This window comes from Colletes latitarsis, chromosome 11 (genome assembly GCF_051014445.1).
Source record: "Colletes latitarsis isolate SP2378_abdomen chromosome 11, iyColLati1, whole genome shotgun sequence".
Lineage (NCBI taxonomy): Eukaryota > Metazoa > Arthropoda > Insecta > Hymenoptera > Colletidae > Colletes > Colletes latitarsis.
In genome coordinates this window covers 8,109,572-8,136,802 of record NC_135144.1, presented here as the reverse complement: position 1 = coordinate 8,136,802, position 27,231 = coordinate 8,109,572, and the positions used below count along the sequence as shown (strand labels likewise).

The 27,231-nt window shown below is 31.3% G+C and overlaps 4 protein-coding genes and 2 non-coding genes across 7 annotated transcripts in view; 3 read left to right on the top strand and 3 right to left on the bottom strand.

Moving 5' to 3' along the window:
• Window positions 1-107: 107 nt before the first annotated feature.
• Window positions 108-7,761, bottom strand: LOC143347748 (leucine-rich melanocyte differentiation-associated protein). The gene is made up of 4 exons (XM_076777227.1): window positions 7,510-7,761; window positions 7,176-7,403; window positions 1,811-2,189; window positions 108-306 (listed from the first exon to the last, which is right to left on the bottom strand). The coding sequence occupies exons 1-4, from the start codon at window positions 7,567-7,569 to the stop codon at window positions 227-229; spliced, it is 747 nt and encodes a 248-aa protein (XP_076633342.1). The 5' UTR covers window positions 7,570-7,761; the 3' UTR covers window positions 108-226.
• Window positions 7,688-7,759, top strand: Trnap-agg (transfer RNA proline (anticodon AGG)). The gene has a single exon. It is a non-coding gene; the product is annotated as a tRNA-Pro (tRNA).
• A 4,275-nt stretch (window positions 7,762-12,036) lies between the features above and the next one.
• On the top strand, window positions 12,037-12,108 carry Trnap-agg (transfer RNA proline (anticodon AGG)). Its single transcript has one exon. It is a non-coding gene; the product is annotated as a tRNA-Pro (tRNA).
• A 110-nt stretch (window positions 12,109-12,218) lies between these two features.
• LOC143347410 (non-homologous end-joining factor 1) lies at window positions 12,219-14,219 on the bottom strand. Of its 2 annotated transcripts, XM_076776539.1 has the most exons (5): window positions 14,002-14,219; window positions 13,734-13,929; window positions 13,264-13,582; window positions 13,030-13,186; window positions 12,219-12,958 (listed from the first exon to the last, which is right to left on the bottom strand). In XM_076776539.1, the coding sequence occupies exons 2-5, from the start codon at window positions 13,917-13,919 to the stop codon at window positions 12,721-12,723; spliced, it is 900 nt and encodes a 299-aa protein (XP_076632654.1). In that variant the 5' UTR covers window positions 13,920-13,929; window positions 14,002-14,219; the 3' UTR covers window positions 12,219-12,720. The 2 variants fall into 2 exon arrangements, with proteins under 2 accessions (XP_076632654.1, XP_076632655.1); XM_076776540.1 differs by having other exon boundaries at window positions 12,220-12,955; window positions 13,734-14,219.
• Window positions 14,220-14,461: 242 nt separating this feature from the next.
• On the bottom strand, window positions 14,462-16,765 carry LOC143348241 (uncharacterized). Its single transcript, XM_076778248.1, has 6 exons — window positions 16,673-16,765; window positions 16,203-16,483; window positions 15,695-15,944; window positions 15,221-15,438; window positions 14,750-15,158; window positions 14,462-14,587 (listed from the first exon to the last, which is right to left on the bottom strand). The coding sequence occupies exons 1-6, from the start codon at window positions 16,763-16,765 to the stop codon at window positions 14,462-14,464; spliced, it is 1,377 nt and encodes a 458-aa protein (XP_076634363.1).
• A 6,449-nt stretch (window positions 16,766-23,214) lies between these two features.
• Window positions 23,215-27,231, top strand: part of Cad96ca (tyrosine kinase receptor Cad96Ca) — a 70,642-nt gene continuing 66,625 nt past the window's right edge. The window contains exon 1 of the mRNA XM_076777198.1: window positions 23,215-24,376. Within this exon, the coding sequence (XP_076633313.1) occupies window positions 24,322-24,376 (55 nt within the window). The 5' untranslated portion in view covers window positions 23,215-24,321. The remainder of the gene's footprint in view (window positions 24,377-27,231) is intronic.

The following is a 27,231-nucleotide window of genomic DNA, read 5'->3' as shown; positions in this document are numbered from 1 at the left end:
TAAAATAAAAAATGAGTAACAATTGTAATACAGTAATTAAAACCAACACGTCGTCGGTCACGCAGCTGAGAGATTCTGTCATGAATATATGGAACACGTAAGATAGACTTTGTGCATCGTTTTGATTATTCTTACTTTACGGAGCTGACTATTGTTTTTGTCAATCGTTTGGTAAAGCATGATTTCAATTTACGCCCAAAGATACTTCCAGTTACTCAGTCTGCGTTCAAAGATCATTGTTCGAGATAAATCGGTTTCCTTCGGAATTCTTCCCGGAATACCGATATTTACATCTTCCAAAGGCTCCTAAAACAGAAACAGGTAAATTGTATGTGGGAATTATTTTCGAATATCTTAAAACATTGGTTTCATAAAAGCAATTCAATAAAAATATTTTTTCTGTTTTACTAATATAACTCGCAATGAATGAGGAGGGGGATTTTAAAATGATAAATCTAAAAGTTGAATAATGATAACGTGTTCAATTTTGTTCTAATTGCTCTAATAAAAAAAAAAAAACGGAGTTGGATATATTGGAAAAAATAACAATGTTTTCGTAAACAAAAGTTTGGCATACTTTGTTCAATACATATTTTGAAGTTCAGTTAAAAAGAGACTTAAGATTTAAAATAAATAATACAATTATAAGAAACAAAGCCAAGAATAATATCAAAATCCTTCAGTAATATCAAAAGATTAATATTGAGAATTATAATTAATGTATTTTAATACTTGATAACAGTATTATCACATAAAATTTTATTTTAGGAGAAATTCAGGTTATATAACATGCGAATTAGTATTGATTTCGCAGATAATGTAACAAAAGAGGAATTAAATGGTGGATATAATTGTTTTTAAATTATAGAAACAGCTTTCAAACAATAACCAGAGTTTTTCTATCTACAGTGGAACGTCGATAAATGCAATCTTAATATTTGCATGTGAATCTTGTTCATTGTATTGCGTTGATAAGTAGAGGGGAAGGTCACACATCGATAAGAGACCGGAGATTAATAAAATGTCGGACATGGACAATGTGTTATTCTCTCATTCTCTCAACTTTTGTTTTCTCGTGAATTCTCAGCTCGAATTTGTTAACGTCACGGAGTTACAAGCTATTTTATAAGGCTATTTCGAAACTTCATTACAAACTTAAAACCACATTCTTCAAAATGGCGTCTAGGATAATTCAACAAGTAATTAACTGATCGATTTTAAACGCAACTTATTGTATTTGTCATACATTTCTTCATAGACTGAAACTAAAATTTTAATTGCTATTTATAATTCGACTGTCAAATTTAGTTATGGTAAAACATGTATGAGTACAAAATTAACAAAATATAATTTAAACAAATATACGTATTACGACTGTATTATAAAAGAAAGTATATCTTCTAAAAATAATGAGCTCATTTTGTACAGAAAATACGTTTCTAGATATTTTCCCTTGATTTTCCTAAATTTAAGGAATAAGAAAGGATAACCACGTATTTATGATTCCGTGTAACTCGAGTACTCACTTTGTAATTTCTTAAAAATAATAATCAAACTTAAGAGTGAGATAATGATAATTGTATTTGTAAAATAATAATTTTCAATACCTGTACGAGCATTTGGATCAAAAAAAAATCTCCTAAATCTTGGATAATGCAGCTTACAAAACAAATACAAACGTAAATCGATAACTGCAAAACATATAACGATATAAACATAATACCTAGTCTAGGCTTTTCTCTCTAATTTTCACATTAAATTGATATTGATAAGAATTATAAAATGCATAATGTAACGTTAAAAATCGTACCTTTATGGTCGAGGGGATCACGTATCGACGTTGGTAAAGGCGTATAGTGAACGTTGAACAATATATCGTCGAACTCGTCTATCGTATTGGAGACTAACTTTGATGATAATTCTGGAACCAGTTTCACGGTTCTCGAGTATTTGCCTCGTCTTTCAGCGTTTATTTTTTCTCGACGCGTGACTGATCGCGAATCAAGGAAACGAAGGCTCGATGGTAACACGTATATCGCATAAAGCCTGTAACGATCATAATCCTCTTCGTCCGTAGACGTTGGATGGGTCAATTGATCGGGGCATCCTGGATTGCCCAGCAAACTCACGTGCACCACGTTAGGACAACATTCTTGTATCCTTTTCAACGCGGCGTCTATGTCCGATATCTAAACAATTCAGCAGTGAAATAGAAGTAACAGCGTATAATCGTACGAACAAATGATTTTAGTAAAGTTTACCCAATGGTCGTGCAGATTCCAAAATGCCTAAAACGCTAAAACTTAAACAAAACAGCTTGGAATTTACGTCGTACGAATGAAACGAATTTACCAAGATGGCAGTCGTATAAATTCTGGAACGCTTGAAACATTAGAACTGTTCAGAAATAGCAACAGTAACATAACTTATATTATAAATTATATGTACTTATTGAGTTTAGCAATGTTAAATGAAGGCCATGGAGATTCCAGAACGTTTGAAGCTAGGAAAGAAACCAAGAATAATAGTTATTGCAATTAAATAGCATGACTTGCAGTACGGATTCCAAGGATAGAATGGACTCAGCAGAATGAAAGGGGATCGGATGAAAAATTTATAGCTTCTACGAAAATTGAAATATTTTAACGAATGCAAAACGAAAATAATGATTGAAACTTGTTATACAGTTGCCGTTCAGCCATTTTCTAAAAGTAAAACTTCAATACTTAATTTTTTAACTATTTCTTTGTGTGCATATTAAAATTGTATTAGAAAAACGACGTAATTTTAAACTTTTATTATTCGATGAAATTTTTTCGATTTTAAAGAAATAGAATAATAATTATATTGATCTATGCAATATAAACAGACCACGAGACAAATCAGTCTGTATTTTTATATATAATTATGTCGTTTCTACTGTACGACCATATTAAAACTACCTTCTCGATCAAATTCATTGAAAACGAGATTTTGATGACTTCTTTATAAGAAATCTGTAGAAGGTATAATAAAAATAATTATTGAACTTTATTTTACTACAAATGGAACTGCGATAAATAGTAAATTATTTAAAGTGTACTCATGATAATTCAGTGATAACTGATAGATATAGAAAACAAGTAAAGGAAAGCTTAAAATGTAATAACAATATGCAAAGTAGAAGCATTTACACAATAATTCTTCTATAAGATATTTGATTATTTAAAAGCTCCACAAGCTATGTTAGTTACAAATGCAATAAAAATATTGTTACATTAAATAAACAATATTTCAACCATGGAAATGTACGTATTTACCAATGTTAAACAAAATGTACTCTAATTACATTTGCTTACTTCTATAAAGTAATTACATTGTAGTTATAATTCAATTATATTACACCTACATAATAATTATATTGTTTAATGATTTACAATTATGATACCACGACAATTACACAATACTTAGTATGTAATCACAATGCAATTATTGTGCAGAAGTAATTGTAGCGAATGCAATGAAATTATATTTTATTCAACACTGCTATTTTCTATACAAAGGTATCGAAAATTATTTAGATTGATCAGACATTACTTTTTAAAATACCATGAAAAAACGTAAAAAATTGAGTATCACAAAACAATTATTCTCAATCAAATACTTAAAAATACATTTCGGGTTAACGTTTAAAATATTTTTTCTGCGTGCATGTTTTTCCCGCCTTTCTATTGACACAAAATTGTTTAATATAATAAATAATATAATGAAACTATAAATGTGGAATAATTGATTTCATTAACAATGGAAAACAATGAAAAATTTGATATTAAATATAAAGACCAGGTAATTACAAAATCTATACTATAATTCAAGAAAAATAATACAATAAATACTGAATGAATTGCATTAGTTTAATAGTTCTATGAAAATATGTCTCAAATATATCTTTTAAATTTCGTTATTAACAATAAGATTGTACATTTTATTTGGTTTATCGCAACCTCAATTTAACAAATTATCTTGTCCATTAAATTTAATGCAGTTATACAAATTTAGCTCACAAAAGTATATCCAATATCCGATATATTGCAACAAATCGTTTCTAACAAATTAATGCGCTCATTTATTACATTATCGCGATGTATTCGCATCGATACAGACAAGGTCAATGGCAACCAGCTTGTTGCAAATAGAATCTAAATTGCAAATGAATAAATCATAAATTCTTCCTTCCACCTTCAAATGCCTACTGATTGAAGCAGGTACAGTTAACTATACGTCTGAAACGAAACAAAAGTCTCATTCAGCTCTTCTCAATTTATGGACTTGCCAATTATTATAGATTCATACGTGGATTACATTAAAAACATACACGATACCATTCTTTCAATAAAACCCAACTTTACGAATGCAAATATTCTAGATAATAATAAGTTTATAAATACTAAACGATTTTTTATTCATGTTTATTTAATTAGTAATTTATTAGAGGAAAAGGTTTTGAACAATATACAGTACTGACATACATATGTAGCAATGGATGAAAACGAAGTGTGAAGATTATAGCAACCATTGTATCGTTTCTGATGTAACAAAAACTTTTTATGCGTCGGTGTCCAAGTGTAACTTTTGTTATTAATTTTGTGATTTCAAAGAAAAACAAGAAGATATGACATTTTATAATAATCACAGTTTCATAATATCAATCAAGTTTTAAAATTGATGTGCATTTTATTATAATATAATGAGAAAAAAGTAAAATTTTGAAATGGTAGCAATATGAGACATTTGATATTAGTGAAATTGTTCAGCTTCAATTAGGATCAAATGATGCAGTTTGCATATTTGGCAATACTAATTGTTCTGAAAACACTAAGGGTTTATTATATAACTACTTAAAATGTAATTATATTATCATATTTTAGATTAGTCTGTTATTCAAACTTTTCTATAAATCCTTTAATGAAGTTTCAGAACTTATTTCGAAGCAAAGTAATGCTGTCTCATATTATCACCTCATTTTCAAGATGCCCGATTTTACACCGATTTAGAAAAAGTGAAAAATTCATAAATTTGTAAAATCCATACTATTTATACTCGTGTAACTTATTTCACATGAATTTCTCTAAATTTATTCAGCAAAATTTCTTAATTTAAACTATTCTGAAAGTTTCTAGGTTAAAAAATAAAATGGTTTTACTTCCTGTATCGGTACCCAATATTATTTTCCCGCGTGTTTTAAAATTTTATTGTCATTAAATAGTGCAATTATATGACATGCATAAAATACAAAAATAAATATTCCACAGTTCCAAAGAGCTATATTAAGAATGTATGACGAAATGTTAAAATATGAAAAGAACAATAGCACTTATTCAAGTTGAATTAACAATATTAACATGAAATATAGAGTTTTAAAGAATGATCCACTAATTAAGATAAAATCCTGATCTGTTTGAACTATTTCCCCAGTAAATAATATAATAACTAACATATACATATAAGAAGTTGTCTCGTACTTCATGAAATAATTAACGTTTTATTGCATTTCCTACAATTTACATTTCCACCATAACATTTTAATTTTTTTATATACATGTAGGTACATGTTTAATAATTTTTATTGTATAATACAGGGTGTCCCGAAATTAGTGATACAATCAAATGGGAGGCCATTCTACTGCAAATGTAAACAATTATATATTAATACAAATAATTATATTATAATACTTTCTGCTGTATTTTCATGGATAGATCGTTGTTACGGGATCTACCCCCACCACTCCTGATCTGTTCTTCCTATATCTAAGAACCACATAAAAAAAATGGCGACTGCACTGGCTAAATCTGTAAATAATCCCTATTGTTGCTTACATTTAGCAGGTTGAAGAATTGGCCATCGAGACTCGTAATGTTTTTCATTTCTTACCCGAAAATAGATCGATGAAATAGAATCAAACTTTTTTGTACACGATTTTATTTTTGAAAAAGATGATAGTGAAACTAATAATTTACAAAAAAAGAGACAATTTTATAATTGTCTTAAAATATTGTGCTGTAAAATATTGAATTTCGTGCTTTTATGAAATTGAAAAAGTTATAAACTGTCGTTATAAACGGTCGTTTGGTATTTTAAAATAACAGTTAAGCGCAATACGCGATAAATCTGTTTCCCATTGTGATAACAGACACATTAACGCAATAAGCTGGAATCTCTTGATTTAAATACATTGCAATAAAATTAGAACGTAGTACACAAACAATGATTATACATATAATATTTTTCAGCTATAAAAGTAAAATGAAAACATTTATTAAATTTGAATGTTTAAAGAATTAATATAAATACTCAACCACAATTATGTTAAACTAGTTTGCAGCAATTTATCTTTTTGAACAGTTATATTACCAAAAATAAAATATTATCATGGTTGGAGATTCAGATTAATTTTTAAAATATAATCAAATTTACAAAGTGAATATTTCATGTTTTTTAAATTATTATTCGATACTCCGCCCTTCAATAATACCAAATGGTGAATATAAACTAATCAGAACCACAAGCTAATTATTTTGAGTAGTCCTTTCCTTTTCTGAAATATTTTATAAAAGATAATTGTTGTTATTATTACGAAAATGTATTTATCTTTATAACATTTTATATGTAAAATAAAAAACTCTCAAATACGCTTTACAAAATTAAACAGAGAAATATGTTAAACATAAAATTTGCGAAAGATCTGAGATGCCCCTTCTACGTACTCGGCCCAAAATTGAAGCTTCATTAGTTTTATGGTAGGTACACCAGCAATAATACCTATTTTTCTAAAATCAATTATTTCTATTTCTTCGTATGTTGTTTGCGAGCTTTAAAAATGTTAACTAATATTTGATACCCATATCTTCCGTAGCTCGCTACTTCAAAACTTATCTTATTTTGTATAGATATAGCACACGAATGTTTCTCACTTTAGTGTATGGAAACCCGATCTGTCATATTACGACACACACGTAAATAACTTACAATTCACGATACAAAGCGGATGAATTAAAAAATCATTGATAGAACAATTAATCTACCGTCTTTTCGCCGTGTACGCATTAACAGACTAATTTGTTTCTTATCAATGATAGTTCAAATTCATCATTACGCTTTCATCGATACGTTGACTAAGTAAAGAAAAAGAACAAACCTTATTGTTATTCAAACTGAGAGTGGTCAGCGTCGGTATTTGGGGCAACGTTCTGAGATCTCGAAGGTTATTATTATCGAGTATCAATTCCTGTAGCCTTTGGTAGTCTTTGACAGCGGTGATAGAGGTTAGTTCGTTGTACGAAAGATCTAAACTGGTGCAATCGTTGCCAACGACACCCACTAATCCTGCAGGAATTTTTTCCGCTCGCTGACCCGTATACCAGGCCTAGGTTGTTAAAAATCCGTGTAATAGTTTAAACACGTAAGGAACACGATTTCATTGTAGAAACGTTGTAAGTAGATGCACGTTAATTAAAATATACGTCGATTACCCGTCCACATTGCACTGTCAACGCGGTCCTATTAAAGTCGCGTCGGGCTTGTTCCGCCATCTTTCACGCACCATATAATGAGAAGTTATCATAAAACAATAAGAGTGATAATACTTTAGATCAGCGGTAGTGCCGCCATTATGCATGATATTTTTAGTGAAAGAATGATCAATGAATTGGCTCGTTGGTCTAGGGGTATGATTCTCGCTTAGGGTGCGAGAGGTCCCGGGTTCAAATCCCGGACGAGCCCAACGCCTTTTTTCTCAATAGCTTGTAATTAATGATATATTTTTTTATACAAAATAGATAATGAAATTTCTTATAATGAATAGCCTGAAAATGTTACAAGGAATGGTAAAAATAATTCTATCATACCTATGTTCTTATATGTTTTTGTTTTTTATAACAGTTTTATTAAATAAAATTCTCTTATTTAAAAATAACAATTCATTGATAAATTAAGAGCTTATAAGTTTCAACCCACCTTTTTTTTCTTCAATGGCGTTTTTAAATAAATTACAGAATATTAAACTCATGATCATAGATACACTATTCTATTTTGTATTATAGTAGAAACATTCAAAATTGCACAATTTAAAAAACTACAAATTTATAATTTACAATTTAAAATTTATACGAAAATACATGTAAAATCGAAGTAGAAGTAGTAAGTACTTTAAATAACATGATTTATACTCTGAGCCCTTCCTTCTGAATATTATGTTTAAATTATTTTCTTATATTTCTTATATTTTTTTACAATATAAAATCATTTAAACCTTTTTTTAATTTTTTAATAGGTTTATGTATCATTCTGGTTCTTATTTTGAGACTAGTTACTTTTTCATTAATAGTATTTTCTTTAAAGATAAAACATCAAAACTGTTTGTATATTAGAAGAAACGTACTTCTTATTAACACAGCACCTTCTGCTTTATATTCAGTAATTTCCTCATCTTTCCTCTTTACTAAATCTAAAAGAATTTTATGCTGACGAATAATTTCCATTGATGATACACATAGAGGTTTAGTTATAATTTCCCAAAAATCATAAGGTGTTCCCTTTGATAAATATAAAGCAAACTTCATTGAACCCTCTTCTATCTGAGCACGTAACTTTATTTGTTCAACAGAAGCTTCAACAATATATTCTAATATATTACTTAAGATGTTTGCCACAACTTCTTCATAATTAAAAGCATCAACATTTAATAGTGGATTTAATTCCTATGATACAAGAAATTAAATATATAGAAATTTATATTTTTACTGTGCAAACACAAGTATGTTATACTTAATTGTGATCTCTAAGTAGATAGAATTCCAAAATTAAGTATAACCTACTCATGTTGTAATAACATAACTTATGCTCAATTACTCTGCATCTAGTTAAAATAATTTCATTTATCAATGTTTCTATCCATATTTCAATGAAATTAGTTAAAAATACTTCAGTTGTGTCATTTTTGTATCAAAAATTGTATTTTCTGGCATACTTTCATTCCTAACAATTTGTAACCAAGAAACGCAACTATGTTTAATTATGTGGATTTTAAATTACGAAATTTCTAACCTTTAATCAAGTAACATAACCTACAACATTGAAACGAGCATCTTTTTTCGCTAAAACTAATAGTTTTTAAAATTTATCAATCATTAATATCGATTATTATTGCACCGTATACATATATATTTATGTACAATTATGTATACTGTATACTTTTATATAAATAAAATTAAAAGATTCCTCGTATTACGAGTCTCCTACATCCATGTATAGAGTGCATACACAAACTGAAAGATCGTTCTGCGATATACATAGGTATGTTTTTCCCACCTTTCTATTGACATAGAATTTCACACACCACAGAATTGTTCAACACATTAAATAATATAATAAAATTACAAATATAGAATAATTGATTTTGTTAACGACAGAAAAATTTGATATTAACTGTGTAAATAGATGAATGAATTGCTTTAGTTTAATAGCTCTATGAAGATATGTCTCTAATATATCTTTTAAATTTCGATATTAACTAACAGAATAACAAGATTGATCATTTTGTTTGGTTTATTGCAACCTCAATTTAACAAATTATCTTGTCTATTAAATTTAATGTAGTTATACAAATTTAGCTCACAAAATTATATCCAACATCTGATATTCTGCACATCCTTTCTAATAAAATAAATACGCTCATTTATTACATTATCGCGATGTATTCTCATCGGTACAGTCAAGGTCAATGGCATCCAGTTTGTATATTTTGCAACACTAATTGTTCTGAAGACAATAAGGGTTTATAGTATAACTACTTAAAATATAATTATACTGCCATATTTTAGACAAGTCTGTTATTAAAACTTTTCTATAGATCCTTTAACGCAGTTTCAGAACTTATTTCGAAGCAAAGTAATGCTGTCTCATATTATCACCTCATTTTCAAGATGCCCGATTTTACACCGATTTAGAAAAAGTAAAAAATTCATCAATTTTGTAAAATCCATAATATTTATACTCGTGTAACTTATTTCACATGAATTTCTCTAAATTTATTCAGCAAAATTTCTTAATTTAAACTATTCTGAAAGTTTCTAGGTTAAAAAATAAAATGGTTTTACTTCCTATATTGGTACCAAATATTATTTTCCCGCGTGTTTCAAAATTTTATTGTTATTAAATAGTGCAATTATATGATATGCATAAAATACAAAAATAGATATTCCACAGTTCCAAAGAGCTATATTAAGAATGTATGACGAAGTGATAAAATATGAAAAGGGCAATAGCACTTATTCAAATTAAATTAACAATATTAACATGAAATATAGAGTTTCAAAGAATAACTCACAAATTAGGATAAAATCTTGATCTGTTCGAACTATTTCTCCAGTAAATACAGTAGTGTCCACTTAAATGTCCGTGTTCGGGACTATTACTTGATTTTTTTAAATACCAAACGGTATTTATAATATTGTAATAAACTTCTGTATATTTTATGATCTATGTCTAATTTACAAAAATTCAAATTTTATGTATAACTTAACCAATAATCGTTATCGGATTAATCGGAAGTTGTCTCATACTTCACGAAATAATTAACGTTTTATTGCATTTCCTACAATTTACATTTCCACCATAACATTTTAATTTTATTATATATATGTAGGTACATGTTTAATAATTTTTATTGTATAATACAGGGTGTCCCGAAAGTAGCGATACAATCAAATGGGAGGCCATTCTACTGCAAATGTAAACAATTATATAGTAATAAAAATAATTATATTATAATACTTTCTGCTGTATTTTCATGGATAGATCGTTGTTACGGCGTCTGCTCCCGCCACTTCTGATCTGTTCTTCCTATATTTAAGAACCACATAAAAAAAATGGCGACTGCACTCACCAAATCTGTAAGTAATCCCTACTATTGTTTACATTTAGCAGGTCATCGAGACTCGTAGCGCCAATAATTGGCCATCAAGACTCGTAATGTTTTTCATTTCTTACCCGAAAATGTATCGATGAAATGGAATCAAACTTTTTTTGCACACGATTTTATTTTTGAAAAAGTTGATAGTGAAACTACTTGTGTTACGTGAGTATTTAAATGTTTGTACACAACGTACAGGTGTGATAATTTACAAAAAAAAACAATTTTATAATTGACTTAAAATAAGACGTTTCAAAACTGTGATAATATATCTTCGTTAATATTTTTAATCTTAATCGTAATTCTTTATCTTTTTTAGAGAAAAAAACAAATGAATTTTTCCGTAGTTCGCTACTTCAAAACTTATCTTATTTTGTAGAGATATAGCACACGAATGTTTTTCACTTTAGTGTATGGAAACTCGATCTTGTCATATTACGACACACACATAAATAATTTATAATTCACAATATATGGCAAATGAATTAAAACATCACTGATAAGAGAACCTATCATCTTTTCGGCGTGTACAAATTAACAGACTAATTTGTTTCTTATCAATAATAGTTTCAATTCATCATTGTTATTTAAACTGAGAGTAAGTCAGCGTCGGTATTTGGGGCAACGTTCTGAAATGTCGAAGGTTATTATTACCAAGTATCAATCCCTATAGCCTTTGGTAGTCTGACAGCGGTGATAGAGGTTAGTTCGTTGTAACAATGATCTAAACTAGTACAATCATAGCTGACGACACCCAGTAATCCTACAGGAATTTTTTCCGCTCACTGACCCATATACCAGGCCAAGGTTGTTAAAAATCCGTGAAATAATTTGAATACGTAAGGAACATGATTTCATTGTAGAAACGTTCTAAGTAGATGCACGTTAATTAAAATATACGTCAATTACCCGTTCACATCACACTGTTAACGCGGTCCTATTAAAGTCGCGTCGGGCTTGTTCCGCCATCTTTCACGCACCATATAATGAGAAATTATCATAAAACAATAAGAGTGATAATACTTTAGATCAGCAGTAGTGCCGCCATTATGCATGATATTTTTAGTGAAAGAATGATCAATGAATTGGCTCGTTGGTCTAGGGGTATGATTCTCGCTTAGGGTGCGAGAGGTCCCGGGTTCAAATCCCGGACGAGCCCGACATTTTTTTCAATTAATTTGCAATTAGGTGTATATTATTTTTATTCAAAATTTATAATGAAATTTCTTATAATAAATACGCTGGAGATATTAAAAGGAATGTAAAATAAGAAAAGATCAAAATAATTCCACCATACCTATGTTCTTATATATATTTTTGTAAAGATCGTCATATATACATAAAATAATTAATTTTGATAAGTGTATACATATTTTGAATTTCATATTTGTAAAATTGTAAAAATGTTATTATATAAGATTCTCTTATTTAAAAATAATAATTCATTGATGATGTAGTATTTACAATTGGAGCAATAGCCAGAGAAAGAGCTTATGAGTTTCAACCCATCTTCTTTTTTTTTCAATGGCGTTTTTAAATAAATTACAGAATACTAAATTCATGATCATAGATATACTATTCTATTTTGTATCATAAAATACAAAACATAGTAAAAACATTCAAAATTGCACAGCAATTAGAAAAATTAAAAATTTATAATTTAATATATGTAAAGTCGAAGTAGAAGCAGTACTTTAAATAACATGTTTTATACTCTCAGCCCTTCCCTCTGAATATTACGTTTAAATTACTTTTCTATATATATATTGTTTCACAATATAAAATCATTCAAACCTTTCTTTAATTTTTTAATAGGTTTGTGTATCATTCTGGTTCTTATTTTGGGACTAGTTACCTTTTCATTAATAGTACATTTCTTTTGAGTTTTACATTTGGACTTTACAGTTTCTAGTTTTTTTTGAATATGAATATCTCCATTTGCAACTTCCTTAGACCCATCAACTCTATTATCTTTACACTGTTCCATTTTGTCATTTTTACTAGTGCTGCTGTAATATAAAGTATTACAATTTTTATATATTTTTAATTTGCACTTATAATTTTCTTTTCCCTTTAGTACCTTGCAAACTCAGTAGAATCTTTGCTAGTGTCGTTTAAATTAAGTGTATTATAAAATTTCATCATTGCTTGGAATGCACTGGTACATTTACCAATATTGGAAATAAAAATATTTGTTTTAAGATCTTCTTCCTTAAAAGTTTCTGTCTCAATGTTCTCTATACCAATAAATAAATCATCAGATTTTCTTTGAAGATAAAACATAAGGACTGTTTGTATATTAGAAGAAACGTACTTCTTATTAACTCAGCACCTTCTGCTTTATATTCAGCAATTTCCTCATCTTTCCTCTTTACTAAATCTAAAAGAATTTTATGCTGACGAATAATTTCCATTGATGATACACATAGAGGTTTAGTTATAATTTCCCAAAAATCATAAGGTGTTCCCTTTGATAAATATAAAGCAAACTTCATTGAACCCTCTTCTATCTGAGCACGTAACTTTATTTGTTCAACAGAAGCTTCAACAATATATTCTAATATATTACTTAAGATGTTTGCCACAACTTCTTCATAATTAAAAGCATCAACATTTAATAGTGGATTTAATTCCTATGATACAAGAAATTAAATATATAGAAATTTATATTTTTACTTTGCAAACACAAGTATGTTATACTTAATTGTGATCTCTAAGTAGATAGTACTCCAAAATTAAGTATAACCTACTCATGTTGTAATAACATAATTTAGGCTCAATTACTCTGCATCTAGTTAATATAATTTCATTTGTCAATGTTTCCATCCATATTTCAATGAGATTAGTTAAAAATACTTTAGTTGTGTCATTTCTCCTTGTAATAGAAATCATGTAAAGATCATTACCAATTTTAACATCATTCCATATTATTCCTTGTTTATATCGATCAAAAATTGTATTTTCTGCCATACCTTTACTCCTGATAATTTGTAAATTAGAAACGCAACATATGTTTTAATTATATGGACTTTAAATTACTAAAATTTCTAACCTTTAGCCAAGTAACATAACCTACAACATTGAAACGAGCACCTTTTTTCGCGAAAACTAATAGTTTTTAAAATTTATGAATCATTAATATCGATTATTATTGCACCGTATACATATATAGTTATGTACAATTTTGTATACTGTATACTTTTATATAAATAAAATTAAATACTTCCTCCTATTATAGGAGTTTTATATATATATATATACACAAACTGAAAGATCGACTTGCGATAAGTATCGAATTAAAGTATCGATAATGTACCATATAAATATGAAACATGTCTGAAATTCTGAACAGAAATATTAACAGAATTTTTTAATTACGGGGAAGTTATCGATTTAAACAATATTAGGTCACAATATAAAGTACTTATTAGAAATAGAAATTGATAATTAATCAAAATTATATAAATGTGTTTATTAAATATGAATGCAACGAAAGACAAAAAATACAAAAGCTATACATGTTTCCGCTTATGTTTTACAATTCGAACATTTACGGTGTGAAACTTTGAATTCGGTAAGTTGTTATTCATGTTTGAATCAAAAAGGTGATCCTTCAAAATCTTTTCGTTTGTATCCGTCTATAATTTAAAAATATCACGACTATAATTAAAATATAAACTTAAGCGTGCAGAAATAGATTATGAGACTTAAAACGAATGAGTTTTTACATTATAGCAATACTTAATATAGTTATACGTAAATATCTTCAATAATAAATACTGAATAATTATTGAACGTACCATTCGTCGTGACTTATCGGGAGTAATAGATAATTCTTTATTTTTAAATTGTTTTAATTTTGAAATTTCTCTCCAATTAGTAAATATTACTGGATTGCACCTTTTTAGATGTTCTTTGCGATTTTTGTTACCGTTACCTTTATAACTATTTTGAGTTATATTTGGATCGCCAAAATTGATTAATGTAGATTTTAACAATTCAGTCGAAGACTTTCTCGGTTTCATTATTACGTAATTATAGATAGAGGAAGTGCTATGTGATGATGAATTTGAAGTATTTACTTTCATTTCATTTCCAGAAAATATTGTTTGAACTTCTTTTTCTTGCCTCAACTTTAAATATTCGTCATATATTTGATCTTGATGCGTAATTTGATTTTTCGCTACATGTATGTACATACAATTAAAAATAATATAAAACGTCGTAAATTGATCAGTAATTTGGTAAACGAAGAAAATGATTTTCTAGTTTTTTTTTTTAAATTAGTAATAAAATAATTGTGATAATTACAATGTTTATTATATAGGTCCCACGTAATATATTTATCCTGAAATAGAATACTATCAGCTTCTTTAACGATTTCTTTAGGCCTACATTGTGTTTCAGCATCACTGATAAGCCTTAACTTTAAACAGAGATTGCCTTTATTATCTATATTTTGAGATACTATTGCATGTTTTGAGGATTCCTATGGTGTGTTATAAAGTATATAAATCGTATAAGTGTAATAAATATATAGATTGTAAATTGGACCAAAATTAGAGAATATATTTTAAGAAAACTCTTATATTTAAAAATCATTTGGAATTAAGTTCAGGTACATTTATAAACAAATTACACAGAAGAAACATTCATACGGAAATATTATCCCCATAAAAATTAAATTTAAAAACTTTTAAATATTTATTTTATCAGGAAAGTAAATTGATTTAGGAATCAAATACCAAGTTTTGGAGCAGTCGATTTTTTCTTTGATTTTTCTTTGATAAATAATTTAAAATGTTTTTTGTATATGCAGTTATTTTACTAGTAATATTAGATAAATCATTATATTCCTTTTTAAGCTGTTTAACTAAATAATTGTTTGCTTCTGGAATAGATATTTCTGGAATATTGTGATTTAGTAGCATGCAGGATACACCTACATCCTTTACCAGAACTGCATCTGGGAATTGGCCAATGTTTTTACTACTCCTACAGAAAAATTTTATGAAGTAAATTATCATGCCATACATACAACTTTAATTGTCATTATTATATGAATATAATTTCAAAATAAATTTAATAAAATTTAGTAACAAAAATCAAGAATATTTCATTTCTATTTCTTTTTTAAGTTTATCTACAATTGCATTTATTTGTAATGTATTTACACAGGACAAACATTCTTAAATATGAAAATTAATTTACATAAAAAAGCATTTAATACCAAAAGATAATGATAATATTAACCTATAGTATGGGAACTGGCAATTATTATGAATTGTAGAACTACTTGTTTCATCAAATATGTTGTTTATCATCAGCATCTCCTCATATTCACTTTTATTCATGATGTTGATATCATTATGTGATGTGGATCTCAAAACATTTTGTGTAATGGAGTCGTTTTCTGACATTGTAGAAACAAAACTCTTAGACCGATCATCAGTAATGACAGAATATTTCTTCATTTGTGGTATGATGTTAACTGATGCATCTCCTGCTTCCGGAGAAGCAATAAGGGCACCCATCTCAGAGATGATTGTTAAATTATCAAATAATTGTTAAATTACCCACAAAGCAATAGAATGATCAATATAGAGATTACACAAGTAGACAAGTAAATTAATAAAATATAATAGGATAAAATATTGAAACTGAAAGCTAACCAGACTAGAACTTTATCAATGGAAGGTATAATTAATAGTCTTATGAATTACCGAAATTCTAAATCTCCTTTGACCCATGACTGAAAAACATAGGCACCTTTGTATTTCTGGTTTGTATTTCAGTCGAGTTTTAGAGACATCCATTACATAATGAGATCTTGATGTTACCAATCAATTTTGGGATTGCAACAACTGAAGAAGGTTACATTTCGGTTGTTGATAATGTAAAACAAAATATAGTAACTACAGTTTTGTAGAATCTTTGTAAATAATATAGTTACTATATTCATATTGAACAGAAATGCAATCATGAGTTATCTAAGAGTTATGAAAAATTTTAATCCATTATAAAATTATACGCTTCGGGGATTTTTAACGTAATTGAAATTTTGTTAAATAGAAGAATATTTTCATTTGATACATGAGGCATACATATGTATCAGTTTAATTCTATATTAAAGTGTATGTCTATTATATATTACCTATTTGCATGTAAATATTTATAGCCATTAAAATTTTCTCCAGGAGAAAGTCACTAGCTTCAATACCAACCAAACAGTTACGTAAAGGAGTAGGGGTTTTGGGCCAAAACTCAACAAAATTCAATTTAAAAAAAAAATATTCGAAGGTCAGACAAAAATATAATGTCACATTTAGTGTACGATTAAAATATGATAGAAAAAATAAAAAAAAGATTTGTTCTAGCAGGGTTCGAACCTGCAGAGCAAAAAAAGCTTCTTGAACTTGCAAGCAAACACCTAATCACTCATGCTGCGCTGGTTACTGATAGTTCTATTTCTGAAAATAAGTACCTCTAATAACTTTAATAATATCTCAGTAAAATTTAACCCAAAACCGGATACTATTCTAACTTTTCCTTGTTAGAACCGAGTTAACAATTTAAGCGAAAATCGCAGCCGGTTAAGCTGCTTACCTGTTTTCAATTACCAAACATTTATTTCTCAATTAACCCTTTGCAAGTGAGACCATTTTGTACATTATTCTAAAACATTTTTGGTATTCGTTTTCAATGCAATTTAAGTAAGCGTGTAATGTATAAGATTTCATTTAATATTTTCTTTTCTAGAGAAGATAGAGAAGAAGTTTATTTAATTTTTTTTACATAAAGTTGAATTCTTCCTAAAATTTATATGAAACATTTAAAAGATTTTTTATAAATTACGCCTATGTATCGGAACAACTATAAAACAAGAGGTACAATCATTAATATCCATGGGTTGATTATAGTCAAAGTCTAACCGGACTTTGAAATGAGAACATAAAACTTGAATGTAAAGTTTCATTTAAATTCATTCAGCCATTATACTCAATCATATACAGGGTGTTCGGCCACCCCAGGGAAAAATTTTAATGGGGGATACTAGAGGCCAAAATAAGACAAAAATCAAGAATACCAATTTGTTGATGGTGGCTTCGTTAAGAAATTATTAACGTTTAAAGTTCCGCCCGAACTGAATTTTTTTCTCGAAAATGCGCAAGATTTTGGGGGTATGTCTATTCACCAAAAATGATTGTAATTGACCACCACAACCGAAAATAAGTTTTTCAGAATTAATTAAAAATTTTTTTTTTCGTCGAAAAATTTAGGCACCTACCCCCTGTCGATTTTTCTTAAAAATTCCTTTTTCATTTTTAGTATTTTTGTTTGACGGCCTACAGAAAAGTTGTCTAATACTTTTTTGTAGGTGCCCATGAGCTCTGTTCCAGAAAAAAGTTTCATTCAAATATATTCACTATTGTAGGAGTTATGGCTGTTTGAAAATTGGACCATTTTTATGGGGTTTTTCTCATTTTGTGGGGTCAAGGACCAACGTTTCGAATATTTTTATGATTTGTACATATGCTCCACCAAAATACGCGTAGTTTGCTTTTTTAAACATTAAAATCCGTCAATCCGTTCAGGAGTTATGACATTTTAAAGATACGCATGAAATTTTCGGACAACATTTCTGGCCATAAATCACATTTTCGATTAGGAATTTTTTTCTCGAAAATGCGTAGGAATTCGTGGGTATGTATATGGACCAAAAATGATTGTAATTGACCCCTGTAATTAAAAATAATTTTTTTAAAGCGATTTGAAATTTTTTAATTTTTCAAAGTATTTCACACCTACTCGAATTTTTTTTTCAAAAGTGGGTAGGATTTCGGGGGTATGTCTAATGACCAAAAATGATTGTAATTGACCCCCGCAACCGAAAATAATTTTTCCAGAACGATTTGAAATTTTTGAATTTAATTGCTAATAACTTTTTAACGAAGCCTCCATCAACAAATTGGTATTCTTGATTTTCGTCTTATTTTGGCCTTTAGAATCCTCTATTAAAATTTTTCCCAGGGGTGGCTGAACACCCTGTATAGGAATAATAAAAAAAAAATTCTTTCTTTTTCAATAATTAAAATATGATCAGGGGGTCTTAAAATGTGTATTTCCGTAAGATTAATTTTACAAAATTTTTTTTTCACTATGGGTACTTTGCTTATGTGCGCCTACATCGGTTGAAATGTAAAAATGTCTGGGCAGTCGAGAATCTCGGCTCGAAACTCCACGAGCTCACGTACGCGTGATCTGGTATGTGTGAGTAGGGCACCGGGTGCTGAATTTGGCATCTATGCAAAGACCTCGGAGGGTCGACAAAGACAAAATGACATATGCCCTCTTTCTCGATTCACCGAAGCTGCCCAAAGTAAGTTCGGACCTTTCGTGGGAGTTGAGAGAGAAAGGCTCACACTTCCCTTCTTGCTCTTAAACAACTAATATCCGATCTCCCGTCAACAGGTCTCCACTGACCTCTGCTGATCGCTGGGGACCACTCCTGGAATTTCTGACAACGTATAACGATTACGACTGGCTACTGTTATTCTCTCCCAGCCTCTGCTGACTGTTGCTGACAACTCCTGGAATTTCTGACAACGTATAACGATTACTACTGACGTCTGCCAGCCTCCGCTGGGCTCTGCTGACTGCTACTGACCACTCCTGTTACTTCTGACAACGTATAACGATTACGACTAGCTACTGTTAGCCTCTCCCAGCCTCTGCTGGCCTCTGCTGACCACCGCTTATATTTCTGACAACGTATAACGATTATTACTGACTTCTGCCTGCCTCCGCTGGACTCTGCTTGCCACTGCTTGCCACTGCTAGCCTCTGCTGACCACAGCTGACCACAGCTGACCATCCCTGATGCTTCCGACAACGTATAACGATTACTACTTGTTACTGCCAGCCTCTGCTGACCTCTGCCAGCATCTCCCGACCTAAGCTGGCCTCTGCCATCTCCCGACGTCAGCTGACCATCGCTGACCATCGCTGACCGCTGCTGACCGTTGCTGACAACTTGTGACATGATGTAATATAATATAATATGTTTATATGTATTAAAGTTAAGTATAATGTAAATCTATGACAATAAATGATATAATTTCAAAGAATTCTATGTATTCTCATCATTTTTTACCCCTCTTCCCCTCTCCAAATTTTCCGCCGCCAGGAATTTCTGCGAATTCCTGGAAATGACGTCATTTCTAAGAATTCCTGAAAATTCTCCGTTCCCTGAAACTTACCGGCGTCCCTGAAACTTCTCGGAATCCCTGACATTTCCAAGAAGTTTCAGGCAGCGGCTAAAATTCCTCCCTGAATTTTTCGGCAAAAATTATGTAATATTACGTAACATTATGTAATATTACGTAATATTACGTAATAGCTCTTTAAAATTTCTCCGGCCGGAATTTTTCGGCAAAAATTATGTAATGTTACGTAATATTACGTAATAACGTCATTTCCTGGAATTCGCAAAAATTCCTGGCGGCGAGAAATTTGAAATCTTTCCGGGGAACTTAGAAAATTTTAAAAGATTCGGAGTGTCTTATAACTAAGGGAATGATTTCGATAGGAAAAGAAGGGTAAAAATGATGAAAACACATAAAATTCTTTGAAATTATATCATTTATTGCCATAGATTTACATTATACAACACTTTAATACATATAAACATATTATATTATATTACATCGTGTCACAATTTGTCAGCAACGGTCAGCAGTGGTCAGCGATGGTCAGCGATGATCAGCGATGGTCAGCGATGGTCAACGATGGTCAGCTGACGTCGGGAGATGTTGGCAGAGGTCAGCAGAGGGTGGCAGTAGCCAGTAGTAATCGTTGTACGTTGCCAGAAATATAAACGGTGGTCAGCAGCGGTCAGCAGAGGCCAGCTTAGGCCAGGGGACGCTGGCAGGGGTTAACAGAGGAAGGCAGGAGCCGTAGTAATCGTTGTACGTTGCCAGAAATATAAGCGGTGGTCAGCAGAGACCAACAGTGGCAAGCAGAGATCACCAGGGGCGAATAGTAGCAAGTAGTAAGCGTTATATATTGTCAGAAGCATCAGAGGTGGTCAGCAGCGGTCAGCAGAGACGAGCAGAGGCATGCAGTGGCAAGCAGAGATCAGCAGGGGTGAACAGTAGCATGTAGTAATTGTTATACGATATCAGAAGCATCAGGGGTGGTCAGCAGTGTTCAGCAGAGGCCAGCAAAGGTATGCACAGGCAAGCAGAAACCTGCAAAGGCAAGCAGAGACTTGTAGGGGCCTGCAGTAGTAAGTATTAATCGTTATACATTATCAGAAATACCTGCAGTGGTCAGTAGCGTTCGGCAGAGGCCAGGAAAGTTCAGCAGAGACAAGCACACGCTGACAGAGATCAGCAAAGACCAACAGAGGTTAGCAGAAGTCAGTAGTAATCGTTATAGGTTGTCAGAAATATAAGCGATGGTCAGCAGAGTCCAGCAGAGGCAAGCAGTAATCAGGAGCAGTCAGTAACAGTCGCTGTATGGTGTCAAAAGTTGTCGAGAGTTCTGTACTTTTGTCAGCACTGGTCATCAGAGATCATCAGAGGCAAATAGAAACCAGGAGTAATTTGCAGAGTTCAGTAATGAACTCTAGGAAAGGCAAGTAAAAATACCTGGGCAGTCGAGATTCCGAATCGTATGCCGTAGACGGGAGGTCGGATTCAGTTGTTAAGAGCGAAAAGGCAAATGTGAGCCTTTCTCTCTCGACTCCCACGAGGCGGTCCGAAATTACTTCGGGCAGCTTCGGAATAATCGAGAAAGAGGGCATGTGTCAGTTTGCCTTTGTCGACTTTCCGAAACTCTACGAGTTCACGTACGCGTGATCTGGTATGTATGAGTAGGGCACCGGGTGTTGAATCTGGCATCTCTACATGTGAGTAGTGTGCACCCAGTGCCGAATCTGGCATCTCTGGTTTTGGCAGTGGCCGACCTAGTGACTTTCTTCTAGAAAAGTAGGAGTCGATGGACCCGGGAATGCCTATGTGAAACTTAAAATGACAAAAATATAATTCCTCTTCTGACTGTTTACTATATGTTTTATAATATTTATAATAATATTATAAAACATATAATTGCACTTTATTTACTCCCATCTTCTATCCTCTGGTTTCGATATCAATTGTCAAATGGATAACATAGCTCACATCTTTAAATTTGTGACATTTTAGCCGATATACTTTAGTAATTATGCATAAATTAAATGTCTGTAGATTCATGTATATGTTTCTACAATTTGAAACGTTGATCACTATTTGAAAGATATGTAACGTGTTATAAGCATAGATGTGATTTAATTTTTATTAAACTATACGTTTTTACGTAAATGAAATTTGTACAGAACTTTAAAATTATTGAGAAAATTATAAAAACACATACTTAACAAGAAGTAAAGTAGGTGAATCACTTGATTAAATTAATAGTATGAGAATTTAATATTTTTAATACAATTATGTGTTCAAATAATAATGAAAGTTCTACAACAATATCAAATAGTTGAGAAAAATTTGTATAAAAATAGTAGATTTAAGAATGTTTTGAATATATTCATTTAGATTTCTTACAATGCAAAATAATTAAAAAATATGTGAATAACATTGTTAAAATATTGATTATATAAATAAGTTTTTAATTTAAATTTAAATTAGGAACAATATTCTGGATACATAAAATACATTTTAAATTGTAAAACGTACAAGCCGTATATTTTCGAAATATTCTAGTTTTAATAAAAAATACAAGCCATCCTATAAATGCGATGTTATTATTGTGTAAATGTAATTTATTTACAACCATTCTACGAATTATTGTTTAATTACAGTTTTAAAAAGCATATATCGAGTTATTTATAAAAATTCTATTACTTAATTCAAATTTGCGATTTACATCGACTTTGATCTTTGCGTGTAAATAGTGTATGTATTTCTTAGAATCTAAAGTCAAGCTAACCAATGGCGTTTTCTCACATTCTATAGAACTGACAGTGAGTCAATGGCGTAGTCACATACGAAGTTTTAACGAATTTCATAAACCATAGCACAGCTCTAAATTAAACGCTTTATTCTTCGTCGATGACCTCAGTCATCAGTATTAGTATTCGTGCATATGTAGAAATTGAAACTTATCGACAGAAACGTTGCAGACGTTTGTTAAATGTTGTAACGTTATACTCGCGCGGATGAAAAATATCGATTAGTAAAATCAAGAAAAGAAACGATTAAAATGAATGGAAAACACTCGTATAAATTAATGTTCGTTAAGCTGTTCGAGAAGGGCATTGGGAAGTGAAGGTGCATCGAACAGGGAGACTACGCCAATGATACACGTTTTTTCAGTTTGATCGGCATGGCTGCCGCGGCACTCGTGAACAGATCGCGTCGCGACGCACGTAGAGTCGGTGCTTCGTCCGCGAGCAGCGTTGTGTCGGGATCGAGAGGCATCGAAACGCGGTTAGATTTCGTTCAACGATACGTGGGATCGACACGGACACACGGTTCTCGACAGCGGAAAAGTGACGCGCGATAAAGCTGCCAGTATTCCAGGCCAGTGAAAAGCGATCGGAAACTTGATTGACAGGAGCGCGACAGTGGATCGTTCGGTGGCAGAGGAGAACGAGGGATCGTGATGAGCTTGAAAGCGTCTTCGGGAGCCGAGCACGACGACGATCGAGGCCGAGAAATTGAACGCGATTTTCGAAATTCACGTCAGTGACGGCTCGCCAGTCGTGTTCGGTGCATTCGTAATAGGTGGTGTTTCGCCGCGGAGTGTTGTCGCTCTAAAAACCTGTGCCGGTTAATTATCCGACTCGAGAGAAAGTCGACGGTTACTTCGCGTGTTCCGACCGGTCGGGAGACACGTCGTTCGGATTTCAAATTACGAAGTAAAACGTTTCAGGCCGCGTTTTCAAATTGTGCGACCAGTCGGTCCGATTCGTTGCGACGAGATCGCGCGCGCACGTCTGCGTGCACGCGTACAAGTTCGCGGGTTAACCTAGAAAAATCGTTGCGCACACTTTGTTCCGATACGGGGACACTCGTAACCAGAATTCGAGAAATGTGCCCCGTTCTCGACTGTTTTATTGTTTTCGGCGAGCGTGGCTGGCACTGGATATGAGGAACGCGAAAGATCGCCGTAAAACAAACAACAGATGCGCTCGACACTGGATTAATGACAGATGTGTTTGCAGAGAAGTGATCGATGTGTGACAAGTTCGATTCTCGAACTTATTCTCGAAGTGTTGCGGATTAGCGTGGCTCGATTCGAGCATCCAACCGCGTGTCAGCGGGTCGAATGCTGTTACATTGACATTTAATGTATCATAGACCAATGTAGCGCAATGTTCGTCAGATTGACCATCGTTATTGCGGCATTGTGCCTGTGGATTGGAGTCGGTAAGTTATTTTATACTCGTTAGTTAATCGACACAATTACAATTGCATTCGTGCAGTCCTATTTTATTTGAAACTACACTTCCATTTAGTCGGAAATCCTTTAAAAGAATTCGAGTGAAATAATGCTTTGCTGGAATGTTTTAGAAATCGTCCGGCGTTATTTTAAGAACGCTCTTTCCTTTTTCGGTTAGGCACCAGCGACGGCTGTGATTCCCCGTTTAAAATAATTCAGCGAACGGAAAAGTAGCGGAATTTTTTGTCGTCCATATTATCATACAAACAATGGATTTTTATTAAAAGTGTAATAATAGTATCGAGACTTTGTGCTCACTTTAAAACGATGGCGTAGCAAATAAAAAGTTTTGAAAATTATTTTCCAAGCAGTCCGTGGTATTTAATCGTGTTTGTGGTTTTTTAGCCATCGTCTTGAAGTCTATACTTTCTAATATATCCCGGAGAAAGCGCGAGGAGACTTCTTCCGATGCAGGTTTCAGACAAGCGCGAAACCAAACTGTAGAAACATAAATTCATAGCGGCCGTCAGAAATATTCTGTGGTACATTTAAAGAAATACAACAGAGAAATTAGTAAAATGGAATAATTTGAAAAAGTAACAATATTTTCAGAAGATACCTTGAATTTATTTTGAACAATGTAAATAACATTTAAATATTTTCTGCATATTCCTAATAACTACATGTTTATTAATAACATTGAACATACGTTGGGTGTATATCACTTATCTCAATTCTGTAAAAAATTACGAAATATTGACTGATGAAAAATTATAGGATATTTAATATTACTGGTTTAATTAATAATAAACAAAATGTTTTACGTTTCGTTTTACGTATAAAGAGCTCCGAAAACTATTGATAAATATTAATATTTATTGATAATCCAAATTGGAATCAGTGAAATAAAATATAATGTGAAGAGATTTTAAAGTCATCGATGTCTCTTTTAACAGTCGAATGGCGGAGACGAAGTCGGGTCGTTTCTGACCAACGCTTATAACTCTTAAAAATTGCACCATTTTTTAATCCACCTCAAAAAGTTGAAATTACTCGTCATCATACAAATCGAAATGAACATTTTTGTTCACTTTTTTTACATTAAAAAACATTCTGCGGAACTTGGGTTTCTTTTTTTAAATCAGGAATTGATCCTGTATTCTTCTTCCCATAAATTAAGCTCTTTTAACAGTCACTGTATACTAGGACTATAGAATGGGAGATTCTAGAGCCCAAAATAAGACGAAAATCAAGAATACTAATTTGATGATTGAGGCTTCGTTAAAAAGATATAGAAACATTTCCGGCCACACAGTATACTTTCGGTAAAAAATTTTATTCTCGAAAATGAGTAGGATTTCGGAGATATGTCTATTGACCAAAAATGATTATAATTGACCCCTGCAACTGAAAATAATTTTTTTAGAATGATTTGAAATTTTTTAATTTTGTCGAAAAATTTCACACCTACTCGAATTTTTTTCTCGAAAGTGGGTAGGATTTCGGAGGTATGTCTATTGACCAAAAATGATTACAATTGACCCCTGTAACTGAAAATAATTTTTCCAGAACGATTTGAAACTTTTCAATTTCGCCGAAAAATTTAGGCAACTACCCCCTGTCCATTTTTCTTAAAAATTCCTTTTTCATATTTAGTAATTTTGTTTGACGCCCTACAGAAAAGTTGTCTAATACTTTTTTGTAGGTACCCATGAGCTCTACTTCAGAAAAAAATTTCATTGAAATATACTCACTATTATAGGAGTTATGACTGTTTGAAAATTGGACCATTTTTATGGGGTTTTTCTCATTTTGCGGAGTCAAGAACCAATTTTTCGAATATTTTTGCGATTTGTACATATTCTCCACCAAAATACGCGTAGTTTGCTTTTTTAAACATTAAAATCGTCCAATCTGTTCAGAAGTTATGACGTTTTAAAGATACGCATGAAAATTCGGGCAGACATTTCTAGCCAGAAATTATATTTTCGGTAAGGAATTTTTTTTTCGAAACTGAGTAGGATTTCGGGGTTATGTCTGATGACCAAAAATGCTTGCAATTGACCCCTGCAATTAAAAATAATTTTTCCAGAATGATTTGAAACTTTTCAACTTTCAGGGTAAAAGACAGTCATGGTCAGACAGTATATTTACAGTCCTGAATTTTTTTCTTGAAAATGTGTAGGATTTCGGGGTTATGCCTATTAACGAAAAATGATTGTAAGTGACCTCCGCAACCGAAAATAATTTTTTCAGAACGATTTGAAATTTTTTAATTTAGTCAAAAAATTTAGGCACCTACCCCCTGTCGATTTTTCTTAAAAATTCGTTTTTTATTTTTAGTAATTTCGTTTGACGTCCTACAGAAAAGTAGTTTAATACTTTGTTGTAGGTACCTATGAGCTCCACTTCAAAAAAAAGTTTCATCAAAATATACTCACTATTATAGGAGTTATGGCTGTTTGAAAATTGGACCATTTTTATGGGGTTTTACTAACATTACGGGGTCAAGGATAAACTTTTCGAATATTTTTATATTTGCTACATATTCTACACTAAAATACGCGTTGTTTGCTTTTTGAAACATTAAAATCGTCCAATCCATTCAGAAGTTATGGTCTTTTAAAGATTCGCATGAAATTTACGGGCAGCATTTCTGGCCTGAAATTATATTTTCGGTAAGGAATTTTTTTCTCGAAAATGGTTAGAATTTCGAGGGTATGTCTATTGACCAAAAATGATTATAATTGGTCCCTGCAATCAAAAGTAATTTTTTTAGAACGATTTGAAATTTTTTAATTTTGTCGAAAAATTTCACACCTACCCGAATTTTTTTCTCGTA

What these genes read in the sequence shown, in the direction of transcription:
- LOC143348241 (XM_076778248.1), bottom strand. Translation starts at nt 16,765, where the DNA reads ATGGATGTCTCTAAAACTCGACTGAAATACAAACCAGAAATACAAAGG. An exon ending in AAAGGAGATTTAGAATTTCG is followed by an intron (nt 16,484 to 16,672) that starts GTAATTCATAAG and finishes ATCATCTCTGAG; the next exon opens with ATGGGTGCCCTTATTGCTTC. An exon ending in CCGATAAGTCACGACGAATG is followed by an intron (nt 14,588 to 14,749) that starts GTACGTTCAATA and finishes TTTAAATTATAG; the next exon opens with ACGGATACAAACGAAAAGAT.
- LOC143347410 (XM_076776539.1), bottom strand. Translation starts at nt 13,919, where the DNA reads ATGGCAGAAAATACAATTTTTGATCGATATAAACAAGGAATAATATGG. An exon ending in AGGTGCTGAGTTAATAAGAA is followed by an intron (nt 13,187 to 13,263) that starts GTACGTTTCTTC and finishes TTATTGGTATAG; the next exon opens with AGAACATTGAGACAGAAACT. An exon ending in GATTCTACTGAGTTTGCAAG is followed by an intron (nt 12,959 to 13,029) that starts GTACTAAAGGGA and finishes TTTATATTACAG; the next exon opens with CAGCACTAGTAAAAATGACA.
- LOC143347748 (XM_076777227.1), bottom strand. Translation starts at nt 7,569, where the DNA reads ATGGCGGAACAAGCCCGACGCGACTTTAATAGGACCGCGTTGACAGTG. An exon ending in TGACAGTGCAATGTGGACGG is followed by an intron (nt 7,404 to 7,509) that starts GTAATCGACGTA and finishes TTAACAACCTAG; the next exon opens with GCCTGGTATACGGGTCAGCG. An exon ending in TCAGTTTGAATAACAATAAG is followed by an intron (nt 2,190 to 7,175) that starts GTTTGTTCTTTT and finishes TGAATTGTTTAG; the next exon opens with ATATCGGACATAGACGCCGC.